The 26,635-nt window shown below is 46.4% G+C and overlaps 1 protein-coding gene across 1 annotated transcript; it reads left to right on the plus strand.

Moving 5' to 3' along the window:
• Nucleotides 1–654: 654 nt before the first annotated feature.
• LOC130560334 (kanadaptin-like) lies at nucleotides 655–26,635 on the plus strand. Its single transcript, XM_057344051.1, has 7 exons — nucleotides 655–779; nucleotides 2,360–2,462; nucleotides 17,278–17,497; nucleotides 17,713–17,808; nucleotides 17,973–18,046; nucleotides 18,273–18,342; nucleotides 24,845–26,635. The coding sequence occupies exons 1-7, from the start codon at nucleotides 655–657 to the stop codon at nucleotides 24,892–24,894; spliced, it is 738 nt and encodes a 245-aa protein (XP_057200034.1). The 3' UTR covers nucleotides 24,895–26,635.

Genomic DNA, 26,635 nt, shown 5'->3' on the forward strand with positions numbered 1-26,635 from the left:
AGATGATTTTTTTTTCTTCACCCTTGGTTGGTGGACGCACTGGCATCTTCTCAGACAGAAGGAAAACAGTCAGGATAGGGGGAACATCATGGACACCATTTAAAGACACCGCTCCATGCAGTTAGGAAAACATGTGCTTTAATTGTACAGTGTTGTAGACACAGTTTGAAGAATGGATACTCAGATTTTTTTTTTTTCATTTTTCAGAAACATGAACGCTGGAAGGTATCCGCTCTTGGTGAACACTCGTGCACGCATACAAACATTTATTGGGTCAAGCCATTTTCATGGAGGTCCCTGTACAATCAGACACATGTGAGAATGGTTTAAGTTTTAAACAAAACAGATACTGATGAATACAGCGGATATGTTTAGAATGTTAGTAGCAAAAGCTGTTTTCTGATTAGTTAGAGATATAGCGAGATTTTAGTTTGTCCCATAGAATGCTTCGGGTACACACAGGTCAATTGGTCACGCATTGCCCGAGGGCGAAAGCCTCAGCTGGCGATCCTATACAACGCATCCCTGTGTCGAGATAATATGCTCGCTCGTCAAGCTACACAAATAACCGGTCTTAATCCGGCCAAATTTTCACGCTAGGGATGTAAAACAAATCATACCCGATTAAAACGTCCGACGCTGTCGCCCTGCAGGATGAAAACTCTGAATTACGTACCGCTTAAACGTCACGATGATTTACGAGTCGGTGTGTTTGCAACGCTGGAATGTCTGAAACAGTCCTTTCAGTATAACGGCAGGAATGTGAACTTTCAACCAACGTAAGTTTTACCACAGTTTTATCACAGCCTATATACAGTATATATATATATATATATATATATATAGAGTGCTTTATTTAATTACTTATTCATTCCTTGCTTTGTTTATTTGTTTATTTACTTATTCATTACTTGCTTTGTTTATTTGCGTATTCATTATTTATTTAATCACTTATATAACCAATTCTTTCTTTAATCACTTATTCGCCGATTTATTGTTTTATTTACTTATTCATGCCTTTATTTAATCACTCGTTGCTTTATTTATTCACGCATAAGATACGTGTCAACCTCATTAAAACATGTCCAAACATGATCTCCGGAGAAGAGAGAAAAATGTTCGGTAACCGTACGGGCAAAAGTTCAAGAGTTCAACTCCAGACGTGGGCAATCCCTCACGACGTGGACAGACACTGTCAAAGGGCAAAAGTTCAACACAAAGGGGGCAGTCCCTCACAATGGGGCGGATACGGTCAAAGGTCAACGCAAAGGGGGCGGTCCCTCGCAACGTGGGTGGTCCGGAAGTAATTCAACCCCCCCGCAAAGGTCAAGGGTCACCATCAATCATTTTGACACAATGACCCCTATATATACTACTCCCGCAAGGTCCTCCTGCCCAAGAAGGCCCGTCTGGCTCATCTGAAGTTTGACAATGAACATCAAGATTATTCAGAAAAGGCTTTGGAGAAAGTGCTGTGAGACCAAAATTGACTCCTGTTTTTGGAGGGAGAGAAATGCTGACTAACACCATCCCTACAGAGAAGCACAGTGTTGGAAACATTATGCTTTAGGGCTTTTTCTCTGCTATGGGTACAGGATGACTTCACCGCATTGAGGGGCTGAGGGACGGGCCCATGTACCGTAAAATCTTGGACGAGAACCTCCTCCCCTTAACTAGATCACTGAATATGGGTCGTGGATGTGCCTTTAACATGACAAAGACCCAAAACATATTGACAAGACAACCAAAGAGTGGCTTAAGGAGAAGCCCATTAAATGTCCTAGCCAGTCTCTAGACCTTAGTCCTATAGAAAATCTGTGAAGCCAAGTGGAGCGACAGCCAAGAAACCTTAAAGATTTACAGAGGAGTGGACTAAAATATATACTGACACATGTGCAAACCTGGTGACCAACTATCAGAAATGTCTTACCTCTGTGCTTGCCAACAAGGGTTTCTCCACCAAGTACAAAGTTATGTTTTGCTCAGGAATCAAATACTTCTTTCACTGACTGAAATGCAAATCAATTTATAACCTTTATATAACATTTTTTCCCCTGATTTTTTTATATTCTGTCTCTATCAGTTAAAATAAACCTACCACAAAAATGACAGACCCTTAATTTCTTTGTAAGCAGGCAAACTTACAAAATCAGCAGGGGATCAAATAATTATTTCCCTCACTGTATAGACCTCAAAACTTCTAGAAAGCTAATGAAAAAAAGAATTGGGCATTATTAGAGAGATTCTGCTTTGTTCTGAGATATCAGTCATGCCCAATTGGTGTTAAAATTATTAATTAGCTAATTCTATTTATATAGAAAATTTTGCTTTTTCTGGTAATGTATAATGTCTTTTATAGATCTAGTAGTAAAGCTACAGTCAATGTCAAGAAGTTATCACTTCCCATGTTTGGAGCCATGAAGGGAGGCAGCAAATTCAAACTGAAGACTGGAACTATAGGAGTAAGTCTCTCTCAGAGTTTGTTTATTCTCTTTCTAAGAAGCCTTTTTTATGACTACATTTCCAACTAAAAACAGAAAACCTTTCATGTGTTTTGGCTTTAATGTGTTCAGCAGCATTTTGGGGTTCTGAAAATGTAAACTTTTAAAAACTGGTCTCAAAGTGCAGGTTTTTGAAAACAACACTGCTTTCGTCTCTGTGTACTGAAAACGGCGACGTCATGCGCAAGCATATTACGTTTTCAGTCTAAAGGCCTACAAAACTGTGTTTGAGCTACGCAACACACTTATGGACAAAAATATTGGTACCCTTGGTAAATATTTTGTTAAAAAAACTTCACAAAAATCTGATGTTTCATTGAAGTAACACAATTGAAAGTGGGGGGAAATCACATTATGAATTAAACGTTTTCCTCTAATAAACTATTCACATTGGCCACAATTATAAGCCCCAGATATTCTTAAGAATCTCTCTCGGGTAGATTTCCATTGATATTTCCATTTTCTTAGTGTCACAAGAATAGTCTTTGGATCCAAGTGCAAGTGCGAATAAGTTTATTCAAATAACAACAGAGGTGAGACACCTGGAAACATCAACAAAGGAAACTCCAGCAGTTAATAATCCACCAGGTAACACAAACACGAGGGTAATCCACCTTTAGTCCAACTAGAGTGTAGCGTATTCCAAGGTGAGTGACGAGAATCTGGAAACAGTCAAGGACTGACAACATGAATTAACGAACCGACAACACACCATGCATACGCCTGCCAGATATAGGCAGGGCTGCAGCTGTCACTGCGTGATTAGCCCGTCAGCTGGTTGCCAGGCAACGAACATACACACACTAGACAGAGACAACAGAAATGAACCCACAGACCCATGAACCGTGACAGTACCTCTCCCCTAGGAACGCCAGAAGAACTTAGCTGGCGATTGTAATCATCAATAAGAGAGCGATCCAGTATGTCTCTCGCAGGCACCCAACTCCTCCCGACCATAACCTTCCCAGTCCACAAAGTACTGAAATCCTTGTCCCCTTCACCTCGAGTCCAGAATACGAATGACAGAATAAGCTGGTTCCCCATCTACGAGGTGCCGTGGGGGGGAACCGGGACAGGCGGATTAATGGCAGAATGAAAAACAAGCTTTAATTTAAATACATGGAACACCAGATGAATTCTCCCATACGTAGGAGGAAGTTTGAGGCAGACTGCCACCGGATTAATAATTTTGGTGACAGTAAATGGGCCAATAAATTTGGGAGCAAGTTTATTTCTGACGGAGCGTAGAGGAATATCCTTAGATGAAAGCCACACCTTTTTACCAGCGTCGTAGACGGGAGGCTTCGACTGGTGGCGATCGGCCTGAGCCTTGGTGCGCGCCCCCACCTGGAGGAGGGTCTATCTGGCCCTGCTCCAGGTGCACCGGCACCTCTGGACAAATGTGTGGGCTGATTCCATACTGGGAAGCACAAAGTGGCTGTTACCCTAAACTACACTTAAATGGAGATAGGCCCATAGCTGAGACTGGTAACGAGTTATGTGCATACTCAAACCATGAGAGTTGCTGGCTCCGCAACATGCGTTCCAAATCTTGCTGGGCCCTCTCAATTCGTCTGTTACTCTGGGGGTGGAACCTAGAAGAAAGACTAACGGTCGCCCTCAACAATCTACAAAACTCTCCAAAATTTTAAAACAAATTCAGGCCCTCTGTCAGAAACCACGTCATGGTTGATGAAATGAGTTGCCTTCGAGAATCGGTCCACCATGGTCAAAACCACCGTTGATGTTCTTAGAACCAGGACGGTAAGAAATAGAAGAATCAAAACGACCGAAAAAAAAGCCCATCGAGCCTACCTAGAGCATAACCATTTGGCGCACTTGATGTATTCAAGGTTCTTGTGGTCAGTCCAAACGACAAAGGGAACCCCCGAACCCTCCAACCAATTACGCCACTCTTCCAAGGCCAGTTTGACCATCAGCAACTCTCTGTTACCAGTATCATAGTTGCGCTCAGCGGATGACAAACGATAAAAATATGCGCAAAAATAACGAAAAATATGCGCAAAAATGCATCTTGCCGTCTGCAGAGGAGCGATGGGATAAAACCACACTAACCCCTACCTCTAACGCGTCAACCTCCACCACAAACTGCCGGGATGGATCAGGGGTGACAAGGATGGCAGCTGAAACAAAAGCAACTCATGAGTTTGGTAAACGCAGCCTCGGCTGCGCTAGACTACCTGAAGGCGGTTTTGGTGGATGTTAAAACGGTCAAAGTAGCGGCTAGCTGGCTGAAATTGCGAATAAAACGCCTGTAAAAATTGGCAAAGCCCAGAAATCCTAAAAAGGGGTCAGACTGTGCATGAAATCGCATTTCTCCGCCCTGACATAAAGCCCATTCTCTAATAACCTATGAAGCACTCGCCTGACGTGCTGAACATGTTCCTGGAGAGAATGAGAAAAAAATCAGTATGTCATCCAGATAAACAAAAATGAACTGACATATCTCTCAGCACATCATTGACGGGTGCTTGGTAAACCGCAGGAGCGTTCGAAAAACCAAAAGGAAGAACAAGATATTTGATCTTGTCTCCTGGGGGTATTAAAAGTGGTCTTCCATTCATCCCCCTCTCTCATACGAACCAAATGATAAGCGTTACGAAGATCTAACTTCATAAAGAATGACACCCCCGCAGACGTTCGAAGGCTGAAGACATCAATGGTAAAGGATAAGTATTCTTCACCGTGATGTTGTTCAGCCCACGATAGTCAATACAGGGACGGAGCGAGCCGTCCTTCTTTTTAACAAGAACAAAAAACCCTGCACCAGTCGGTGAGGAAGAGGGGCGGATGATCTTGGCTGCTAGAGAATCAGAAATATATTTCTCCATTGCCTCCCTTTCCGGAGTGGAAAGCGAATACAATTTGCCTTTAGGTGTAGATGAACCTGGTAATAAGTCTATTGCACAGTCATAGGGATGATGCGGAGGTAGAGAAGCAGCTCGAGACTTACTGAACACTGTCTTCAGGTTGAGGTACTCACGTGGCACATTAGACAGGTCCGTAGATTCAATCTGGAACACAGAACAAGGAACAGAAGAACATGCAGAAAACAAACAAGAAGCATGACAATATTCGCTCCATGCTAAAACAAAATTCTTTTGCCAGTTTATATGAGGGTTATGAAGTGCTAGCCATGGGTGTCCTAGAACTATGGCAGCAGAGGGAGTATCAGTTAGAAAAAAATGTATGTCCTCTGAGTGATTGCCAGAAGTGATGCATTTCAGTTTAACAGTGAGATGAGATTTTTTATATCATGAACCGTGACACTTAGCACATCAAGATGACTAGAAACATGATGTTTATGGAGCGATTTTTGTCTCATTAATTATACATAAAACACGATGTACACTTGTGTTGCCAGTTTCACATGCATAATACCTAATTCACGTGCACAAATTTTACATTCACAAAAAACTATTCACGTGCGTAAAATAAAATGATATTCTCAAAATATGTTTCACAAACGCTTAATACAATTCACAGACGTACAACTGTGCACAAATATTTCGAAAGTCTAAAATGTACAAGTTTATCATTGAATGTGAATGTGCAAATCGTCACTCACGTGTGAATCGCCCTGGATTTGTGTATGTGTATTTTGAGACTCTCTTGGCAGCGCTGTCCCTCCCACTTGTACTGTTTAGCCAACCAGATTCAACCTTACCATTCAACCAATCAAAATCGTGGAGAGCACAGAACTCAATGAGCACTAGTGTTAGCACTAAAGGCTCGTTTGTACAGCTTCGCAAATCTACTCTCTGAGCTGTGATGCTGTATTAATAAATTTCATCATTATTTATAAGAAGGACATTCTTAGAGCTTTCCAATGAAATAGAAGTTTTTTAGATTTATTTTTTAATTTACAATAAAATATGATTATAAATATGTAATTTTTATAATGGTACCCAATGGGCCCAGTGACATTTGAGAAATTTTTTACTCAAGCTTTTACTAAGTGATTTCTATTGCAAAACAATTCTGAAATATAAAATCTACTGTAGCGAGGAAGGCGGGACGAGAGCCGTGGGGCAGGAAGGCGGGGCCGGTGGCGTGAGTGATACTGAGTATCAGCTGTACGCGCACCGGTCCCGCATGCCTCACGGGGAGCTAGGGAGCATAAGAGGATGAGCGACGGGACTGCCGAGGAGATAGGACCGGGCCCGGAAATGTTAAGTTTTATTTATGTTTGTGTGGCCGGCAGTCAACCATGAGGTGGCTGCCGGCCTTTTACTTCCGTGTTATTGTTTGTTTATTTTTGATTAAAGTTTATTGTTTAAATGTTCGCCGGTTCCCGCCTCCTTCCTTCCCTACTTTGAACTTTGCTACATTGGTGCCGAAACCCGGGAGGAAGGAGGGACATGCTGTCGAAGAGCCCTCGTCGCCGAGCGGCCTCGCGGTGCTGAGGAGTTCGGGCAGCGCGGACGAGGGCGTCCGCCAGCGGCTGCCCGAGATCGTGGTGCTGGAACGATGGGATTCAGTGGGGATGGAGAGCCCGCGGCCGTGCTCCTGGGACGAGGTGGGATGGCGGCCATGGAGGGAGCGCGGGAATGCCGGCTGCCCTCAGCCAGGAGCCATCGCCGGCCGCCAGGAGGCGGAGGAGGATCGGGCCGTCCACCGAACGTCCAGCACCACAGCATACCACTGCGAGGAAGAGCCTCTCGGCTGGCTGAGGACCGAGCGACGGCGTGTCGGGGAACCGGACTATTTTTTTTTCCTCTCTCCCCTCTCTCGTCCCTGTCGCTCGGGGTGCTCCCGGCTCCGTTCTCTCGTCTCGTCGGTGCGTACCCCCAGGCGCTGGGGCTCTCAAGGGGGGGCCCCCCCGGGGGGGAGTAAGCACAGGCGCGGTGGTACCCCCCGGCCTGTGAGGGGCGATGGGGGTATGTAGCGAGGAAGGCGGGACGAGAGCCGTGGGGCAGGAAGGCGGGGCCGGTGGCGTGAGTGATAATGAGTATCAGCTGTACGCGCACCGGTCCCGCATGCCTCACGGGGAGCTAGGGAACATAAGAGGACGAGCGACGGGACTGCCGAGGAGAGAGGACTGGGCCCGGAAATGTTAAGTTTTATTTATGTTTGTGTGGCCGGCAGTCGACCGTGAGGTGGCTGCCGGCCTTTTACTTCCGTGTTATTGTTTGTTTATTTTTTATTAAAGTTTATTGTTTAAATGTTCGCCGGTTCCCGCCTCCTTCCTTCTCTACATTGAACTTTATTACATCTACATTCTTAGAGCTTTCCAATGATATATAGTTTGTCAGGATTAAAATGGAATTATATTGCATAACTTCAGTGTTCCACTGAAACGGTGACATTTAGCAGCATTTAATAGTTTTTATGCTCACTCTTGTTATAAATGAATAAATTACTACTCCTACATAATTTATTTTTGTAAAACACTGGTCAAATATGTATTCCAGAGTCTTAGACCTTTCCAATGATATATAGTTTGTCATGATTAGATACGATTTAGTTGTGAAAATTGAAGTAAACCTAGGTGTTCCAATATTGGAACAGTGACAGTAAAAGGGTTAAAGCATAATATGTTTTTATTAACTTATTTTGTAGAAAAAAAGTATGAAATAGTGAGTGAACATGACCACTTAAAACTACACAACCAGCAGTCACTTCCACTGAACTGCTAAAGTCCGTCTGGGTAACAAACTTATATGTGCCAATCCCCGAAGGTGCTGAAATGAGAACGTAGAGCAAAAATACAATGTGCAAGAGAAATCGTTATTAGAAGTGACAATGAACGCAAGAAGATAATTTTGTATAGCAATGCACAACATGTTACATTCAGTCAGAATAAGTTAATATGAGAAAGAGACAATGTCACAGGCACAGTCAACTTTGAAGAGGTATTTCTCAAAAAATTGCCCCAGAAATAAAAAATAAGTTTGGCCATTTTTGTCCGGCTCGCTCCAAAGATCATACGAGCGGAGCTTTGAAAAAAATAGACCACATTTAACAAATTAACAGTGAAAATTTTTCATATGCTTTACAATAATTTATGAACCAAATGTTAGAAATTGACGAATGAGGCATCAATGGAATCAGCACGAACCAGGAGAAATAATGAAAATGAATTTCAGACAAGGCATTCCAGAGTTATGAGCAATTTAATAAAAAGCTTTATATCTTATGAACGCTAGGTGAAACTTCAAGGGTACGTAAGGGACAGTTATTCAATGGCATGTACCAAATTTGGTGATGATATGTCATACAGATACATGTCATACAAGATATTGCAATTTATGACAAATTTCAAAATGGCCAGTCGGGACAGAATCATAATTAAAGCTGCAAGCAGCGATGATCGGGCCCTCGCGGAAAGTGCCACCGCAACCCGTGCAACCACCAGCCGTCGGCCTCAGGAAGAGCGAACGGTAGACAATGCGCATATAGGAAGTTATATTATAGAAAGACTTTAATTTACTTACATATACCAGATTTCCTGTTATTTATTTAAATGTGCCACATCCCCTTTTGCCAGCTGGTGGCACTATTGCTATAAGTGAACACTGATATGGATGTGTAATCGTAGGCGATAAAATTAATGCAGGCGAATTATACTAGGATTTGTTATTTATTTAAATGTGTCACATTCCCTTTTGCATAGCTTCCTGTTTCATGGCGAAACATCAAACTGTGTCAGGCCGCCACGGACACGCCCCTCAAAGAAAAGTTAGGTTCTTGCAATGTATCGTCACAAAGGTCTGAAGATCATACTGGCCAAATATGATGCTGACTTGTTTGAATCTGTATGAGGAGTAAATCACAGTTTAAAACATGCTACTTCCTGTTTCCTGCAGGTGGCGCTATAACTGTATCTGAATATTACCATGTAGATGTCTTCAGGCCAGGTCTCTTATCAAACATGTGAAGTTTGGGGCTGGTCAGACATTGTGTACCTGAGTTACTATAGGTTCCTGTTTCATGGCCAAACATCAAACTTTATCAGGCCGCCACGACACACCCCTCAGAGAAAAGTTAGGATCTTTCAATGTATCTTCACAAAGGTCTGAAGATCATACTGGCTGTACTCTTCAAATATGATGCTGATCTGTTCAAATCTCGATGAGGAGTTAATCACAGTTTAAAACATGTCACTTCCTGTGTCCTGCAGGTGGCGCTATAACTGTATCTGAAAATTACCACGTAGATGTCCTCAGGCCAGGACTTTTATCAAATGTGTGATGTCTGGGTGAAGTCTGGGGCCTGTTGGACATTGTATGCCTGAGTTACAACAACTTCCTGTTCATGGCGAAACGCCAAACTTTGGCAGGCCGCCAGGGTCACGATTGCCCACGAAAAGTCAAGATCTCCGCAATTTAGCTTTGCAAAGGCCTTAAGATGAGAATGACATGAAGACGATGTTGATCGGATTAAAACTCTAGGAGGAGTTCGTTAAAGTACGACGACTGGAAATTGAAACAAATTACAAAATTGCACAGGAAATTAAAAATAACGGACTTCCTGTTGGGTTTAGAGATATGCTCCAAGAGACTTTTCTTAATGATTTGGGGTGTTCTATGAACCCACCAAATTTGGTGCATGTACGTTTTGCGTAGCGGCCTGGGCAGTTCTAGGTGGCGCTAGCGGGCCATTTTGCCACGCCTAATTTTGAAACCCCTATCAGACGTAAATTTTCGCCACGTCTGATGCGTGTGCAAGTTATTGTGAGTTTTTGAGCATGTTTAGGCCTTCAAATTAGCGATCAAAGAGGGAGAAGAACACAGAAACAATAGGGCTCTGCACTGCGATGCAAGCCTTGCTCCTTCGTGCTCGGGCCCTAATCATATGATCCGGCATGACCCGAGGAGTCCGTAGACACCGAGATCACGATTTTCTGACAAACATATCGTATAGGTGGCACTGTTCCCAATTTTGGCACGTACCCCCAGTCCAAGGTCACGATGAAGCGTTTCATAGACAAGGTTTAGCCTAAGTCAGGACTATGTCTACTTAAGTCGCTTTTATTAAAATGCCTTAGAAAAAACATTACCGATGTGCATCTTGAATGTTAGAATAATATACAGCATAATATACTGTAATATAATATGTTAATGTACAAAACAATGGCACTGACATATTTTAAGATATGTCAGGGCAAGTTATTTTCAGTTAAGACCGCTCAAAATTCCTTTTAGTCTAGGACTAGCCTTAATAAGCCTTGTCTGTGAATCCGGGGCCATAACTTTTGAACAACATCGAAAATTGCAATGCTTTCAAGTCACGTCTGTGAGTGCTGTGGACCCCCATAATTGGTGACATGACTGTGTGGACCACCACTACCACTGTGTGGACCACCACTACAAGTGTGCATACGGCTCATAGAGCTGCCATAGACTCCCATTGGGGAAGCAGAATAAGCACCCTTCGGCGCTTGGCCCCTGAAGATAAAAATGTCCCATTTCCAACATCAGGGCAATGATCAAGTTTTAATCGACTAAAGATGTTGAAAATCTTCCTGAAAGGGAATGTGTGTCTATATTGTCTTAATGCACAGCGAAGAGAATAATTTGAGTGGCCAAAGACTCTTCAAGGATCACAGATGGAGAATGAGTTAAATTTTGGGGTCAGAAAGCATTAAAAAAAAATAAAGGAAAACTGCACCTCCATCACCACAAATCTGCTCTCATGCAAAAACAAAGTCCACCATATTAATTTGCCATACTGGAACTTCAACCAGGACTGGGTTCTATGGCTATATAAAATGAAAAATATATTTTTTGCAGAAATATCACAATATGGGTCTCGTGCACACAGGGATGAAAAAGTGCCCCATGTTAGTGCTGGGCGGTATGACCATAAATTAATATAACTGTATTTTCCACATTCTTGTTGTGAATGGACTGGAAATTATTCAGTGCTGTCTCTAGTAATCCATGGCGTATTCTGAACTCCTCTGCGATTAGTTTTGTTTTAAACGTCTCAAATATCAAATCGTTCGTCCTCAGGCTCAAAAAATCCATCACAGCAAACAACAAATCATAGTAATGGTTGTGTCTGTAAACTTGTCAATGATGAGCTGAGCTGTGACCGACGCAACGACAGTGGGAAACATCAGTCACCCAGCTCCGGACTCTCCCCTTCTCACACACATCGGCCTACACTGGTGGGCTCGCGATCTACTCGTCTTTTCACATGAGATATAACAACTAGAAAAAAATCCAAATTGGCAGGTCGCACATGCGTGAGTACTTGTAAAAAAACGCTCGCGCTGTCTCAAAAACTGGCTGCAAAATGCGACCATTTAGTCGCAGTCTAGAGCCGGATGTAACCTCGGTTCCCTGATGGAGGGAATGAGACGTTGTGTCGAACCGACAGAATGGGGTTTGTCTTGAGAACCTATCATCTTCTGAGTATTTAGAAAAGGCCAATGAAAATTGGCGAATGAAATTTGCATGCCGGGCTCCTCCCGGATGTCCGGGTATAAGAGGGAAGCCGGCGTGCTCATTCATTCACCTGTTGGTCTGAGGAGCCTAAAGCATCCTCCCCCGACCGCTGGGGTGGGCGGCCAGTGTTGTGGCATGAGGGACACAACGTCTCGTTCCCTCCATCAGGGAACCGAGGTTACATCCGTAACCAAGACGTTCCCTTTCTGTCGGTCTCTCGACGTTGTGTCGAACCGACAGAATGGGGTTCCTATGGAAAACGCCACAGCACTGAGCCGCGTCACAATCTCTGCGGAGCGATGTTGACTGGCCTGGGCGAGTCAGACGAACACGCTAACGCGAAATTATGAACTTCCAGTGGAGAGGAAGGGAGACCCAGAGCTTTCCGCAAAAAGTTGGGAAGCCCCCTAACGCCGGCCGTCACGGGCGGAGGCCTAATTCTCTAAATGGCGAGAAGCCGCCCGGCACCGTACGGGCCACTGGGTAAGCATTATTCCCCCTGGGGGAAAAACGCTGCAGAGGCCACTACCTACCGTAGGGAGGAATTAGTGGAGACACCACATGGTCTCACCATCAGGGGAGAACTCATGGGAAGAAGGATGCCCTGAAGGGAGGCATCTGTCGTTACCACGACGTGCCTTGATACCTGCCCTAGGGGGACCCCCTCCCGTAGGAAGGCCATAGACGACCAAGGGGTCAGGGTGCGCCGGCAGAAGGACGTGATGACCATACGCCTGCTGCCGGTGTGCCACGCTCTCCAGGGAACCCGACTCTGTAGCCAGTGTTGGAGCGGTCGCATGTGCATCAACCCGAGGGGGACCACCCCCGCCGAGGATGCCATGTGCCCCAGGAGCCTCTGAAATTGTTTCAGGGAGACACTGACCGGGCACGCTCTGTAGTCAGTCGTGCTGTCATGGAGACAGAGTCGAGTTCCATACCGAGAAAAGAGATGCTCTGTGCGGGGGAGAGCCTGCTCTTTTCCCAGTTGACCTGCAGCCCCAACCGATCTAGGTGCCAGAGCACCAGGTCCCTGTGTGTACACAACAGATCTCGCGAGTGAGCCGAGATGAGCCAGTCGTCGAGATAGTTGAGTACCCGCACACCTTCTTCCCTGAGGGGAAGGCCTCCACGACCTTCGTAAAGACACGTGGAGACAGGGACAGACCGAAGGGGAGGACCCTGTACTGATATGCCCGTCCCTCGAACGCGAACCGCAGGAACGGCCGGTGTCGAGGGAGGATCGAGACATGAAAGTACGCATCCTTCAGGTCGATTGCCATGAACCAGTCCTGACGCCTGACGGACGCCAGGATGCGCTTCTGCGTGACCATCCTGAAAGGCAGCTTGTGTAGGTGCCTGTTCAGAACACGCAGATCCAAGATAGGGCGCAACCCCCCGCCTTTCTTGGGGACAATGAAGTACGGGCTGTAGAATCCGCTGAACATCTTGGCCGGTGGGACGGGCTCGATCTCTCCCTTCACCAGAAGGGAGGCGACCTCCGCCCGAAGTACGGGGACATCCCTGCCTCTGACTGAGGTAAAAAGGACGCCGCGGAACTTGGGCGGACGTGTAGCGAACTGAATCGCGCAGCCGAGACGGATCGTCTTCCTCAGCGAGCCTGACAGTCTGGGAAGCTGAGACCAGGCTCCCAGAAACTGTGACAGGGGGACTAGAGGTTTGATCTGCTTCATCGCCCCCGCGGAGGGTGGTTCGATGGCTAGCAGTACGGATTCCTTGCCGGGGGAGGACCCCCGGGGAGGAGATCGGCTCTGCTGTTTTTCCTGCCTGGCGATTGTCCGGCTCGACGCACTGTCTGTCTGAGAGTGCTGAAGGCTGGTGTTTATACTCGACATTGCGCTTCGCCGTGATGCAACGTCGAGTTAGATAGGGACGGGCAGAACCGTCCCTATCCGACCCAGCGATGTGGTGGCTGGAATCGGGCCTTGTGGTAGTCTCAATCTCCCTGGGGTCTCTCCGTCAGGGCCGCTTCTGCTTCCGCGACGGCTGCTGACGGGGAGGCGGTTTCCTCTTTGACGTCCTTTTCCGGGAGTCAGCCTGAGAAGGGGGCACTGGAGCCGGAACCGGAGTCGAAGAGGGCCGAGGGTGCTGGGAAGCAGACGCCGCTCGGGATCTCGAAGGCCTGACGGCGGCCGAGTCATGGTGGGGCAGTATGTGTCTGATTGCCTCCGTCTGCTTCTTCACCGTCGAGAACTGCTGAGAGAAATCCTCAACGGTGTCACCAAACAGCCCTCCCTGCGAGATGGGGGCGTCGAGAAATCGAACCTTCTTGGCGTCCCGTATCTGCGCAAGGTTGAGCCAGAGGTGCCTCTCTTGGACCACCATGGTGGACATCGCCCGACCCAAGGCCCGTGCCGTCACCTTAGTCGCCCGTAGAGCGAGATCGGTGGCGGTACGGAGTTCCTGCATTACCGTTGGGTCGGTCTTGCCCTCGTGAAGCTCCTTCAACGCCTTGGCCTGATGGACCTGCATGATGGCCATGGCGTGGAGGGAGGAGGCGGCCTGACCCGCAGCCGTGTAAGCCTTCGACACCAGCGATGCCGAAAACTTACACGCCTTGGATGGGAGTCTAGGCCGAGCCCTCCAGGTGGCCGCTGTCTGCGGGCACAGGTGCACCGCGACAGCACGCTCCACCTGGGGGATCTCGACATAGCCCTTGGCCGCCCCACCATCGAGGGAAGTAAGGGCGACTGAGCCTTTCTGATTGGAACGAGCCGTGAGGGGCGCGTTCCAAGTCTTACTCAGCTCCTCATGCACCTCCGGGAAGAACGGGACCGGCGCTGGGCGCGGCTTGGAGCCGCGCTCAGACCCCAGGTACCACGTATCCAACCGCGAACGCTGGGGTAAAGGCGGTGCTGTGCACTGCAGCCCAATGCTCGCGGCGGCCTGGAAGAGCATGGGTGACATCTCAACGTCCGCTTCTTTCTGGGCTCGACCCCCCGGGGGAGGGAGCTCCGAGGAATCGTCGGGGTCGGATGCCAAGAGGTCGCCCTCCGATGCTACGATCGACATCTCATCTTCGTCACGCACTTCCGAGTACGTGGCGGAGGAACAAGATGGGGTAGGACCGTCTTTTAAGGAATGGTCAGACGAGCGAGACGGGGCGTGAACGGTCCGTGAGCCTGTGGCTGGCGGTCTAACGTTCACGGTGATCCCCATATCACCCCCGGTGTTAACCGAAACGGGCGGCAGGGCCGTAGTCACTGCCGTCACGGATCGGGTAACAGATGAGGTGGTGGCTTTACCCATAAAGAATACCGCCACCCGTGACCGCAACGTCTGGATAGGCATCTTCCCGCAGTTCGGGCAAGATGTATCCACGAAGGCTGCCTCAGCGTGCCGGAGACCCAAACACCTGAGACAGACATCGTGTCCATCCCCTTCCTCAATGAGCGCGTCGCACCCAAGAGAACAGCGTGACATGCCACGCTGGAGAAATTTGCTCTTTTAGAAAAAATCAAATATTGCTCAGACACTTCTGGAACTGCCGAGATGCCCAGGGGAAAGTCGCTGCAGGAAGGGACTGTCCGCTGCACCACGTCGTAGATTCCAGCAGGATACCAGCGAAGATCTGGAAGACCAGCGAATATCTGGAAGACCAGCGAATATCTGGAAGACCAGCGAAGATCTGGAAGATCAGCGAAGATCTGGGAGTGCTCATCAGATGCTTAGGCTCTGAAGAACAAAAGGTGAATGAATGAGCACGCCGGCTTCCCTCTTATACCCGGACATCCGGGGAGGAGCCCGGCATGCAAATTTCATTCGCCAATTTTCATTGGCCGTTTCTAAATACTCAGAAGATGATAGGTTCTCAAGACAAACCCCATTCTGTCGGGTCGACACAACGTCGAGAGACCGACAGAAAGGGAACCATGTCGCACTCTTCCGCAGGCAGGGGTTGTGCGGGGCTGTTTGTACCGACCCGAACACAGAATTTACAGAGTGTGGTTGTAGTCGCTACGAGGCTGCTCAGGTAGCAGCGGGAGTTGAATTCATCCAGTTAGGAGTTGTTGAAATACCACTGAAATAATTTTAGAGATGTTATTTTAAGGTCAAAACTACAAAGTGTTGCTTTAAACTGTCAGAAACCACAGAACATAATGGTAGCAGAAATTAAACCGCCCAACACAAATCATAGAAGGTTTGGTCTTTCACTGGTGTTGGAATTAAACAGCTACACACTCCACTGCTCCATATGTGACAGAGAACACCTCGTGTTTGTATAACATGAATATTAAATTTAATTGTTGTGTTATTGTTTCATTGTCAGTATATCGCTATATGTGCCGTAACTGTAAATGCATAGCTGTATATAAAAATGCACTGTATGTAAAAAGTATAAGAGCTGCCAAAGTTAAGTTCTAGCTTTTAAAATTAATTAAATACTTTTAACATAGTTAAATACGTCATAAACCCTATTCGCACGGGATTAATATTACCTGGGGACCTCTAGTCATTTGTAATAATTGCAGAGGTTGTCTGTTATCTTAATCCCGTGCGAATCAGCCATGTCTGTAATTTGTAAAGTAAAATTTCCCCTGCAAATTACCTACCATTTTTAGACGAACACCAAGGTCCTGTGATAATATTAGTCCCGTGTGAATCAGCATCTCTGTGATTTGATTTGTGCGAATGCACCACATGAAATACAGATGTGGGGAGGTCATTTCTAAATCACACGAGTTCGCCAGATAATACTAATCCTGTGCAAATATAGATTTAACATGTTATTTAATCTGAAAAGCTCTTTTATTGTGTTCTGTGTGATTTTAAAAGTATTTAGTATTTAATCTTTAGAAGTTTTAGTATTGATAATAGGATTCTAACTATTGTTTATAGGTCGATGATAGAAAGCATTTTAACATATAATATTATTGCTTGGTATGGAAATTTAGCAATGAGGCAGAAAAATAAACCAACGCGAATTATTAATGAAGCAAATAAAATAATCGGCCAGAAACAGAGTAGAATGCAAGAGTGGACTTTATGGAGACAAAGGCAATTGCAGTCTACTCAGAACAAACCCACCCACCATAGCTTTGAAGTTCTTCCTTCAGGGCGTAGACTGCGCATGCCGATAGCAAAAAGGAATGCATATAAAAGATCATTTATCCCACTAGCTTTAACCATTTTAAACCAATTGTTTTAAAGGGTTCAAAACATGTGTGTAATGTGTTTTTATTATGTGATATGTGGATGTATTTTATGTTGTGCCAGTGTCAAAGATGAATTTCTGTTCAAGTAACCGACAATAAACTAAACTAATCAAAGTACAAGAATGGCTGAAATAAAAAATCCATATGGGACATTTAACAAATTCCTTTTCCCACCCACACCAACAGAATTTACCCCCAAAGCGAACCACTCTGCCCCCTGAGCTTTTCAACATGAAGGAGCTTCCCCCTGGTGGAGAGGAAGAGGATGATGAAGAACAGGAATATGAGAACACAGAAGACACAGACACAGATTGTGATCTGGAGGTTATTCAGTCTACAGAGATGGGCAGTCCAGAACACTGTCATGGCAATGATAGCTCTGAAACTCACACATACCGCCATAATGGTTAGACCTTGACCAAAATCACTGAACACAACTATTCTAATGCAGAGGGATATTTTATTTCTGTGCAGTTGTATTACATTGATTCTATATCTGTCCACAAAAAGGCAGTGTTTTGCTAATATACTATATATATATTTAAATATATATTTTTTTACTTCCTGATGTGTTCACAGAATCTAACTCGTCTTATGGGTATTTTCTGATTCTCTCTTTAGACACGGATGACCAGCCTGATAAGACAGTAACATCTCATGAAAAAAAGAAAGCCAAATCTGTTCATCTACATAGTGAGAATGCCCCTCCTCCAAAAGGTAGAAAAATCTGTGTGGTTCCATCTTTAGTTGACTTGTAGTTTGTAAGTCAAGTAACTGTGATATTATCATTAATTATCATTATTATTATGTCTAAATGTTTATTATTATGTCTAAATTATGTAAGTGATTCTTCATTTACAATATGATTCATACATTTACAGAGGGATGTGACAATAGTGTCTCTAATGTCCAGAGTTCAAAGAATCTGAAGAAGAAAGTAATAGGACCAAGCAGGGTTAGTGTTTTTTTCAAAGCTACAATCGGGATGACAAGTCTGCACATGATGCTACATATATTTTCAGCAAATAGTATGTTTAGACCAAAAGATTATTCAACAAAACAAGCAATTTGCATTTACATTTGCAGTGGTGGACCTAAAATGTGTTTGGACAAGAGAAATTATTTCATATTTAGTTGGTTTTCTTGTACCTGGGTTTTTAAATATTTATACCAATTTCTAGCCACCTGTGACCATGTCCAAGCAGTACCCAGAAGATGATCCTGACTACTGCGTCTGGGTTCCTCCAGCAGGTAAACCTAGCACAAAGTTGCCCATTTCTACCCCTTAGGCTTTGAATGATATAAAGATATAAAACTGATATAAACTTTTATCATTGACATTCTGAGCGACCTCTTATTTCTTGCACTTTAAAAGCATACAGCAGAAATCAAGCATTCTGTGCAGGTGTACCCTTTAATCTCAATCTACAGTCCCATGCTGAATACTTAACGTTATGTTTGGTGGTTGTTATCTTTTGATCATAGGACACATTAAAGGCGGTTCTGACATTTGTTCTGCTTCATTAAGAAAGCCTTGACAAAAGAAAATGGAAAAAAGTTGAGGATTAGAAAAAGTTACGTTGAAGTCTTTGGCCTTGTGTTAAAGTGTGAATTCACTTAGTCAGTTATAAGATAAGATTTCAGCTTTCTTTGTTATGTCCAAAGGAATGAGAACCAGTCTCTGCCAGAGATCATTTTGTTGTTATGATGGTTGTCGTAAAAGCATTGTGCTGACCTAAACCGAAAACAATTGGCTTTCATTACACTGTATTACACATGTTACTGTTTAATGTGTTCATTATTCTACTTCAATATGTATTTACTTAAATGTATTTTTAGATACTTTCAATTAGAAATAAAATATTTAAAGGGGTCATATGGCGCGAATACGTGTTTTTCTGTGTCTTTGGTGTGTTATAAGTTTCCCATGCATGTATTAGACACATAAAATTGCAAAAATGAAAGTGTCGGAACAAAAGATGCATTCTATCTAAAAGTGAATGCTCACCCAGACCTGCCTGAAACACCTTGTGTAACCACACCCCCACAAATCTACGTCAGTTCGTGATATGATTTGACTAAGACCGCCCAAATGTATACGCAAGTAAGGTGGGCGTACCTGTCAGTACAATTGCTTTGGAACCTGATGTTCCAAATATGGTATGAGGCGTTACATTTCCGTCACATGCTTGCAGTATTCGACCAATCACTACACATTGGTTAACTGGCCAATCATAGCACACCTCGCTTTTCAGAGCGATGAGCTTTGTAAAAAATCTGCGCGTTTCAGAGAGGCGGTATGTGGAAAATACAGCGTTTTTGAACCTTAAATTGTGTATACACATTGCATTACATCTAAAACAAACGATAATATTTGTTTTAGCTGTGTCATAGGACCCCTTTAATTCAGAGCGGTAGTCCAGTGGTTAGCGCTCCAGACACATACACATGAGCTGTTGGCTCACCGGGACCCGAGTCATGTCCATTCCACACCCTGTCTCTTACCCTCATGTGCCTGTCTACCTCCAGTGTCCTATGGATAAAAGTAAAACATTTAGTCCATTATTAAAACCCCAACATGTGATGTGATGATTTTTAGAAAGAGGAGAAGCAATTTAGTTGTAAATAATAATATGTTTTCATAATCTTTAATCATATTTAAGAATTTTCTCTGCCTTTAAAACATCTTTTTTGCTGTTGTAAATCAGGCCGTATATTCCAGTACCTTATTAAAGAATAAGTTGTTGTAATATTGATGGAAGCCTTAGCAAATGCGACTAAAAACATAATTTCCCTTTCTGTCGGTCTCTCGACGTTGTGTCGAACTGACAGATGGGGTTCGTCCCTGAGAACCAATCGCTTCCGACTTCTTAGAAAAGGCCAATGAAAATTGGTGAATGAAATTTGCATGCCGGACTCCGCCCCTGGATATCCGGGTATAAAAGGGAGACAGCATGCTGCATTCATTCACCTTTTTTTCTTCGGAGCCTTCACACTGATCGACTTCGAGACTTCAACTCTACGCCAAATTACTGCTGGAATCTTACGATGTGGTGCAGCGGACTGTCCCTTCCTGCAGCGACTTCCCCTGGGCGTCTCGGCAGTTCCAGAAGTGTTTGAGTTTTTTTCTCTAAAAGAGCAAATTTTTTCTCCAGCGTGGCATGTCTCGCTGTTCTCGTGGGTGCAACACACTCATCGAGGAGGGGGACGGACAAGAGGTCTGCTTCCAGTATGCTGGGGCAGCCCTTGTGGATATGTCCTGCCTGCACTGCGGGCGGTTGACGAGACGTTGCGTCACGGGTGGCTGTGTTCCCACGGGACTCTCCTACCGTCTTGTTCCTCAACCACGTATTTGGAAACGGTGCGTGATGATATGTCCGTTGCAGCATCGGAGGGTGACTTACTGGCATCTGACTCTGACGATTCCTCGGAGTTCCCTCCCTCGAGCCCAGGAAGAAGCGGATGTCGAAATGTCAGCCATGCTTTCCCGGGCCGCCGGCATTGGGTTGCAGTGCACCGCACTTCCTCTCCCAACGCTCGCGGCTGGATACATGGTACCTCGGGTTTGAGAGCGGCTCCAAGCCGCACTTGCCCCCAGTGCCGTGTTTTCCCGGAAGTGCATGAGGAACTTAGTACGACCTGGAATGCCCCCTTTCGGCGCATGCACGTCAACTAATCCCATCGCCCTTTCTTCCCTCGAAGGTGGGGCAGCTAGAGGATAAGTTGATGTCCCCCAGGGGCTCGACCTAGACTCCCGTCCAAAGCATGTAGGTTTTTTCGGCATCTTCGGTGTTGAGAGCTTACTCTGCTGCGGGCCATGCTGTCCCCTCTTTCCATGCTATGGCCATCCTGCAGGTCCATCAGGCCAAGGCGTTGAGAGAGCACCACGAGGGTAAGACCGTCCCAGCGCTTATGCAGGAACTCCGCGCCGTCACCGACCTCGCTCTACGGGTGACCGCGCGGGCCCTGGGTTAGGCGATGTCCACGCTTGTGGTCCAGGAGAGACACCTCTGGCTGAACCTTGCACAGATGAGCAATGCAGAGAAAGTTCGCTTTCTCGACGCACCCATCTCACAAGGGGGGGCTGTTTGGTGATACTGTCGAGCCGCAGTTCTCAACAGTAAAGAAGCAGACCGAGGATATCAAGCATATCCTCCCCCGCCGCGATTTGGCCGCCCTCTGGCCGTCGAGATCCCGTGCACCGTCTGCTTCCCAGGTCCTCTTCGACGCCTTCCGGTTTCAGCGCTCCCCAGTTTCGGCGCCCCCTACTCAGACGCCCCCCCCCCCCGGAAGAAGACATAGAAGAGGAGACCACCACCCCATCAGCAGCCGCGGCGGCCCTCATGGGAAGACCCCAGGGCGATCAAGAATACCTTCGGGCACGACCCCAGCCATTCCATCGCTGGTTGGTCGATCTGCGACGGTTCCTGCCCCGTCCCAACAGCCCACTTCTAAGAATTTTCTCTCTCTCTGGGTGTTTATCACAGCCGCTCTCATCCTCTACACAACGGTGTTCAGCAACTCTACGTTGCGTCACGGCGAGACCCAATGTTGAGGATAATCAGCAGCCTAAGCACTCTCAATCGACGGTGCGTTGTGCTACATCATTGTCTGGGTATTATCACAGCCGTTCTCACTCTCTACACGACGGTGTTCGGCAACTCAATGTTGAGGCGAGACCCAATGTCGAGGATAATCATCAGCCTAAGCACTCTCAATCGATGGTGCGTTGTGCTACATCATTGCCAGGCAGGTAAAGCGAGGGATCTGCACTGCCAGCCATCGAACCACCCCCGGGAGGTCGATGAAGCAGAACGTACTCCTAGCCTCCCTGTCTCGGTCCCTGGGAACCTGACAAGAGCTTCCCAAACCGTCACAGTGACTACAGGAAACGATCCGTCTCGGCTACGCAGTCCAACTCCCCAGACGCCCGCCCAAGTTTCGGGGCATCCTCTCAAACCTCAGTCAGAGGCAAGGATGCTCCCGTGCTTCGGGCCGAGTTCGCCACCCCTCTGGAGAGGAAGCAATCGTGCTCGTCCCTCTAGCCGAGATGTTCAACGGGTTTTACAGCCCATACTTCATCGTCCCCAAAAAGAGGGTTGCTAGATCTGCGCACCCTGAACAGGCACCTACTCAAGCTGCCGTTCAGGATCCTCACGCAGAAGCGCATCCTGGCATCTATCAGATATCTGTTAGAGAAACAAGGAGAGTGGCGACTCCACCCCCGCGCAGTCCAGCTCATTGGGTACAATTCGGGCGGACTCAGGTAGACCTGTTCGCCTCCCTGGACACCACCCATTGCCCGCTAGGTTACTTCCCGTCCGAGGCCCCCCTCGGCACGGATGCTCTAGCGCACAGCTGGCCACAAGCTGAAGTACACCTTCCCCCCAGTGAGCCTCATTGCACAGACCCTGTGCAAGGTCAGGGAAGAGGAGTATCAGTGAAGTGTATTAGTTACCGGACTTGGTTCTCGGAGCTAATGCTCTTGACGACAGCTCCCCCCTGGCTGATTCCCCTGATGAAGGACCTGCTTTCCCAGGGGAAGGGCACGTTATGGCATCCCTGGCCAGACCTCTGGAACCTACATGTCTGGCCCCTGGACAGGACGAGGAGATCCTGAGTGGCCTACACCCTGCGGCGGTTAAGACCATCACACAGGCTAGGGCCCTGGCCACTAGGCGGCTATACGCCTCTAAGTAATGCCTCTTCTCATCCTGGTGCTCTTCTCGAAGAGAAGACCTGCGGAGTTGCTCGATCAGGAACGTGCTGTCCTTCCAGAGACTTGAGAGTGATCTCTCCCCTTTCACACTGAATGTGTATGTAGCCGCTATTGCCACTCATCATGACCCAGTTGCTTTTAAGTCTCTAGGACAGCACAACCTGATCATTTGGTTCCTAAGGGGCGTACTCTCTTGCGACCTTGATGCGGTCCTGGAGCCCCTCGGAGATGCTGCTCTTTCTCACCTCACGATGAAGACGGCTCTCCGGATGGCGCTCAAGAGGGTAGCGGACCTACAAGCATTCTCCGTGTCCACAGATTGCCTAGAACTCGGGCCCGGTGATTCTCACGCTATCCTGAGACCCCGGCTTGGCTACGTGCCCAAAGTTCCCACCACTCCCCCTACACCAGGTGGTGAACTTACAGGCGCTCCCCACCGGGGAGCAAGACCCAACCCCATCCGTGTTTTGTCCAGTACGCGCATTGCGCCTCTACTTGGACCGCACGCAGAGCCGCAGGAGCTCTGAGCAGCTCTTTGTCTGTTTTAGAGATCAGCAGAAGGGGAGGGCTGTCTCAAACAGAGATTGGCGCACTGGATCATGGACACCGTCACCACGGCGTACCTGTCCTAAGTTCGCCCGTGCCCACTGGCAGTGAGAGCTCACTCCACACGGAGTATAGCCTCCTCGTGGGCACTGGCTCAAGGCGCCTCTCTGGCAGACATCTGCAGAGCTGCGGGTTGGGCTACACCCAACACCTTCGCGAGGTCCTACAGCCTCCGCGTAAAACTGGTATCAGCTCGAGTCTTGCAGGGTATCAGGTAAGACCGACGGCCGGTAGGTTGTACGCCTATGACAGTACCTTCCCCCCTTTTTTCTAGGCTCTGCCTCCCTTCTTTCCCCACTGGGTGAAGAACAGGCACTCAATCCATCATTAAGCAAGCCCCTCCTGCGGGCGGGCTGGGCAGAGCAGCCCTGCCCCTTAAGCCGGGTACCAACTGAGTTATCCACAACATAGCTCTAACCGGACCTAGTGCTACCGGACGTTGTTACCCCCCAGCAGGGTGGTTCCGTCTGATGTATCCTCATGATTGGTTCCCACCTTGGTAACCTATGACCTTCCCTAGGTGGACCTCCACCTTGCGGTTAACTCCTTCAGTCCGCACATTCCTCCCATGAGTTCTCCCCTAATGGCGAGACCATGTTGGTATCTCCACTAAACTCCTCCCTACGGTAGGAAGTGGTCTCTGTAGCGCATTCCCCATTTGAGGAAGTAGCGCTTACCCAGTGGCCTTACGGTACCGGGCGGCTTCTCGCTGTTAGAGAAACAAGGCTTCCTCCTGTGAGGGCCGAAGGCAGGGGCCTTCCCACCTTTCAAGAAAAGCTCTGGGACCCCCTACCTACCCACTGGTAGGTTACAATTTCGCGGTAGCGCTCACGGCTGACACGCGCAGGCCAGTCACCGTCGCTTCGCTAGAGATGGTGACAGGGCACAGCATTGTGGCGTTTTCCATAGGAACCCCATCTGTTGGCTCGACACAACGTCGAGAGACCGACAGAAAGGGAACGTCTTTGTTACGGATGTAACCTCAGTTCCCTGACGACACGTGCTGCCCGCTGCATCAGTCGTGAGAGGTTCGCAGGCTCCTCAGAACAAAGGTGAATGAATGCAGCACGCCGTCTCCCTTTTATACCCGGATATCCGGGGGCGGAGTCCGGCATGCAAATTTAATTCGCCAATTTCTTTGGCCTTTTCTAAAGAAGTCGGAAGCAATAGGTTCTCAAGGACAAACCCCATCTGTCGGCTCGACACAATGTCTCGTTCCCTCCATCAGGGAACTGAGGTTACATCCGTAACCAAGACGATTTCACTCTCACAAAAGCAAATTGATATAATTTTGCTATTGAATATTCTGTTTGACATGACAAATTTTGAATGTTGTATTCTATGATGTCCTTAACCAGACCTTGTTAGCAGCCGAAATGAGGAAGGTGTCCATTCTTCATGCTGCTTAATGTTTTTCCATTTGTACAGGTCAGACTGGTGATGGTCGGACACATCTGAATGATAAGTACGGCTACTGAGCACAGAAAAGGAAGACCATCCTCAAATCAGCTTAACTCCTTATCTTAGTATCGAGAGAAAGGATGCACTATGTCGATCTCTTTCCTCTTTATACATCATCTCATGGAACTGTCACAAGTAGCTCAAATGAGCTCAAAATGTTTTTAGATGTTGTTTTCAAGCATTTTTGTTTTCTGACTTTAATTTCCTTTCTCACAACATTTTTAGCCTGGGGTCATGAACTAAGATAGGATGGATGTAGTTTTTAAGGTGAGGTTCCTTCAGGTTGAGGTCAGGTGATTTTGATATTCTGGGTTGCTTTTGTGGAAAAGTATTGATTGACACACAGTTTTTTTCTGGATTTGGGAACTGGCATAACAAACGTGTCCAGCATTGCATGTATGACTTGTTCTACATCCTGCTCATGAAGCAGGAAACTATAGGCTGCCAGCAGCTGTTCAATTGTTGTTCAAATGTTAAAGCACTGTACTATCAAACAACCTGTTGTTGACAAATCTCTATATACAGCTTGCTGTTCTGTGATTAGTTTAATAAACTAAAGAGGGCTCTGTGAATATTCAGTTCTCTGTTCTGGGTCACTCTCAGAGCAATGGTAGACTCCCTCCTCAGCTTGGCTGTGGTACCACCCTCCGCATGGCAAGCTCCAACTGAAGTGGACCTCTATTGAATGGTAACGATACCTCCTCAGAGTGGTGGCTTTACCAGCCATCTGGACTCTTGCTCGGCATTCTGGGATTAGCAAGATGTTAATGAATCTGTGTTAATGAGAAAGGGAGTGAGTTTAGCGCTGTGTGTGTGTGTTCTTTTTCTTGGACTTAATGAAGAGTGACTCAGTATTGGGGATGTAATGTGTGTGTGTTTGTGTGTTCAGATATGGATTAGGCCCCTCCACATATGCTACTACACACTAGCCGATCTGCTTATGCTCTTCAATTCTCCATTGTTAGGAGAAATGTTACTTGTCTTTTGCAAAATAAAAATGTATGGCATCTACTGCTAAAATGGTTTTAATTGTTGTTGTTTTTTTGATATGTGCTCACTTGTGTAATTAAAAGATATATATATAAAATACGTATGAACTACTGTGCTATTTTTTCAGTGCATGTTTACATTTAAGCATTTAGCAGCTAATATGGTATAACTGTTACTTGTCCATGCATGCCCTGGGAGTTCTATGGCCCCGGTAAGATCTATTGGCTCCATCTTTGACAGAAGTTTTGGTTTTTATTTAATTTCAGTTTTCCAAATCAAACAAACTGTTTTACAGTAATGCCCTTATTATATGGGCAAAGTTTTCTGAAGAATTTAACTGCATGATTGTAGATGTTTGTAGACATTTGTGTAAATATAATTTTTGTGACTCATGTAAGGTATATGCTGCACACTGCTTATCCTACAAGAAACCGATTTGAAAGGCGTCTAACTGACTTTCTTCCAGATATCTCGATTTCTCCATTCCTGGCTGAATGCCTTTGGCCCCTCACCACACCCGGTGCTGACGTCACCCTCCAGTTCCCTGTTCACAAACATACAGCTTATCGCTCTGCTTTGAATCTGGCTCAGACAGGCCTGTGGAATCAGCCCACGCTGGAACAAGAATGCTCCTTTCAGGTGTATAAAGAACCTGAAATGTTGGCAGACATGCTCACCCAATATGGGATTACTTTTGTGTCAATAAAAATGAATGCAAACTTTAAAAAAAAAACGAACAAAAATAAACGAGACAGAAAAAAAACACTT

This window comes from Triplophysa rosa, linkage group LG10 (genome assembly GCF_024868665.1).
Source record: "Triplophysa rosa linkage group LG10, Trosa_1v2, whole genome shotgun sequence".
Classification (NCBI taxonomy): Eukaryota; Metazoa; Chordata; class Actinopteri; order Cypriniformes; family Nemacheilidae; genus Triplophysa; species Triplophysa rosa.

Excerpts from the sequence above, each read along its gene's own strand:
- LOC130560334 (XM_057344051.1), top strand. The coding sequence starts at position 655 with ATGAAAACTCTGAATTACGTACCGCTTAAACGTCACGATGATTTACGA. Across the intron at positions 780-2,359 it reads AATGTGAACTTTCAACCAAC|ATCTAGTAGTAAAGCTACAG; the intron begins GTAAGTTTTACC and ends TGTCTTTTATAG. Across the intron at positions 17,809-17,972 it reads GAATGCCCCTCCTCCAAAAG|AGGGATGTGACAATAGTGTC; the intron begins GTAGAAAAATCT and ends ATACATTTACAG.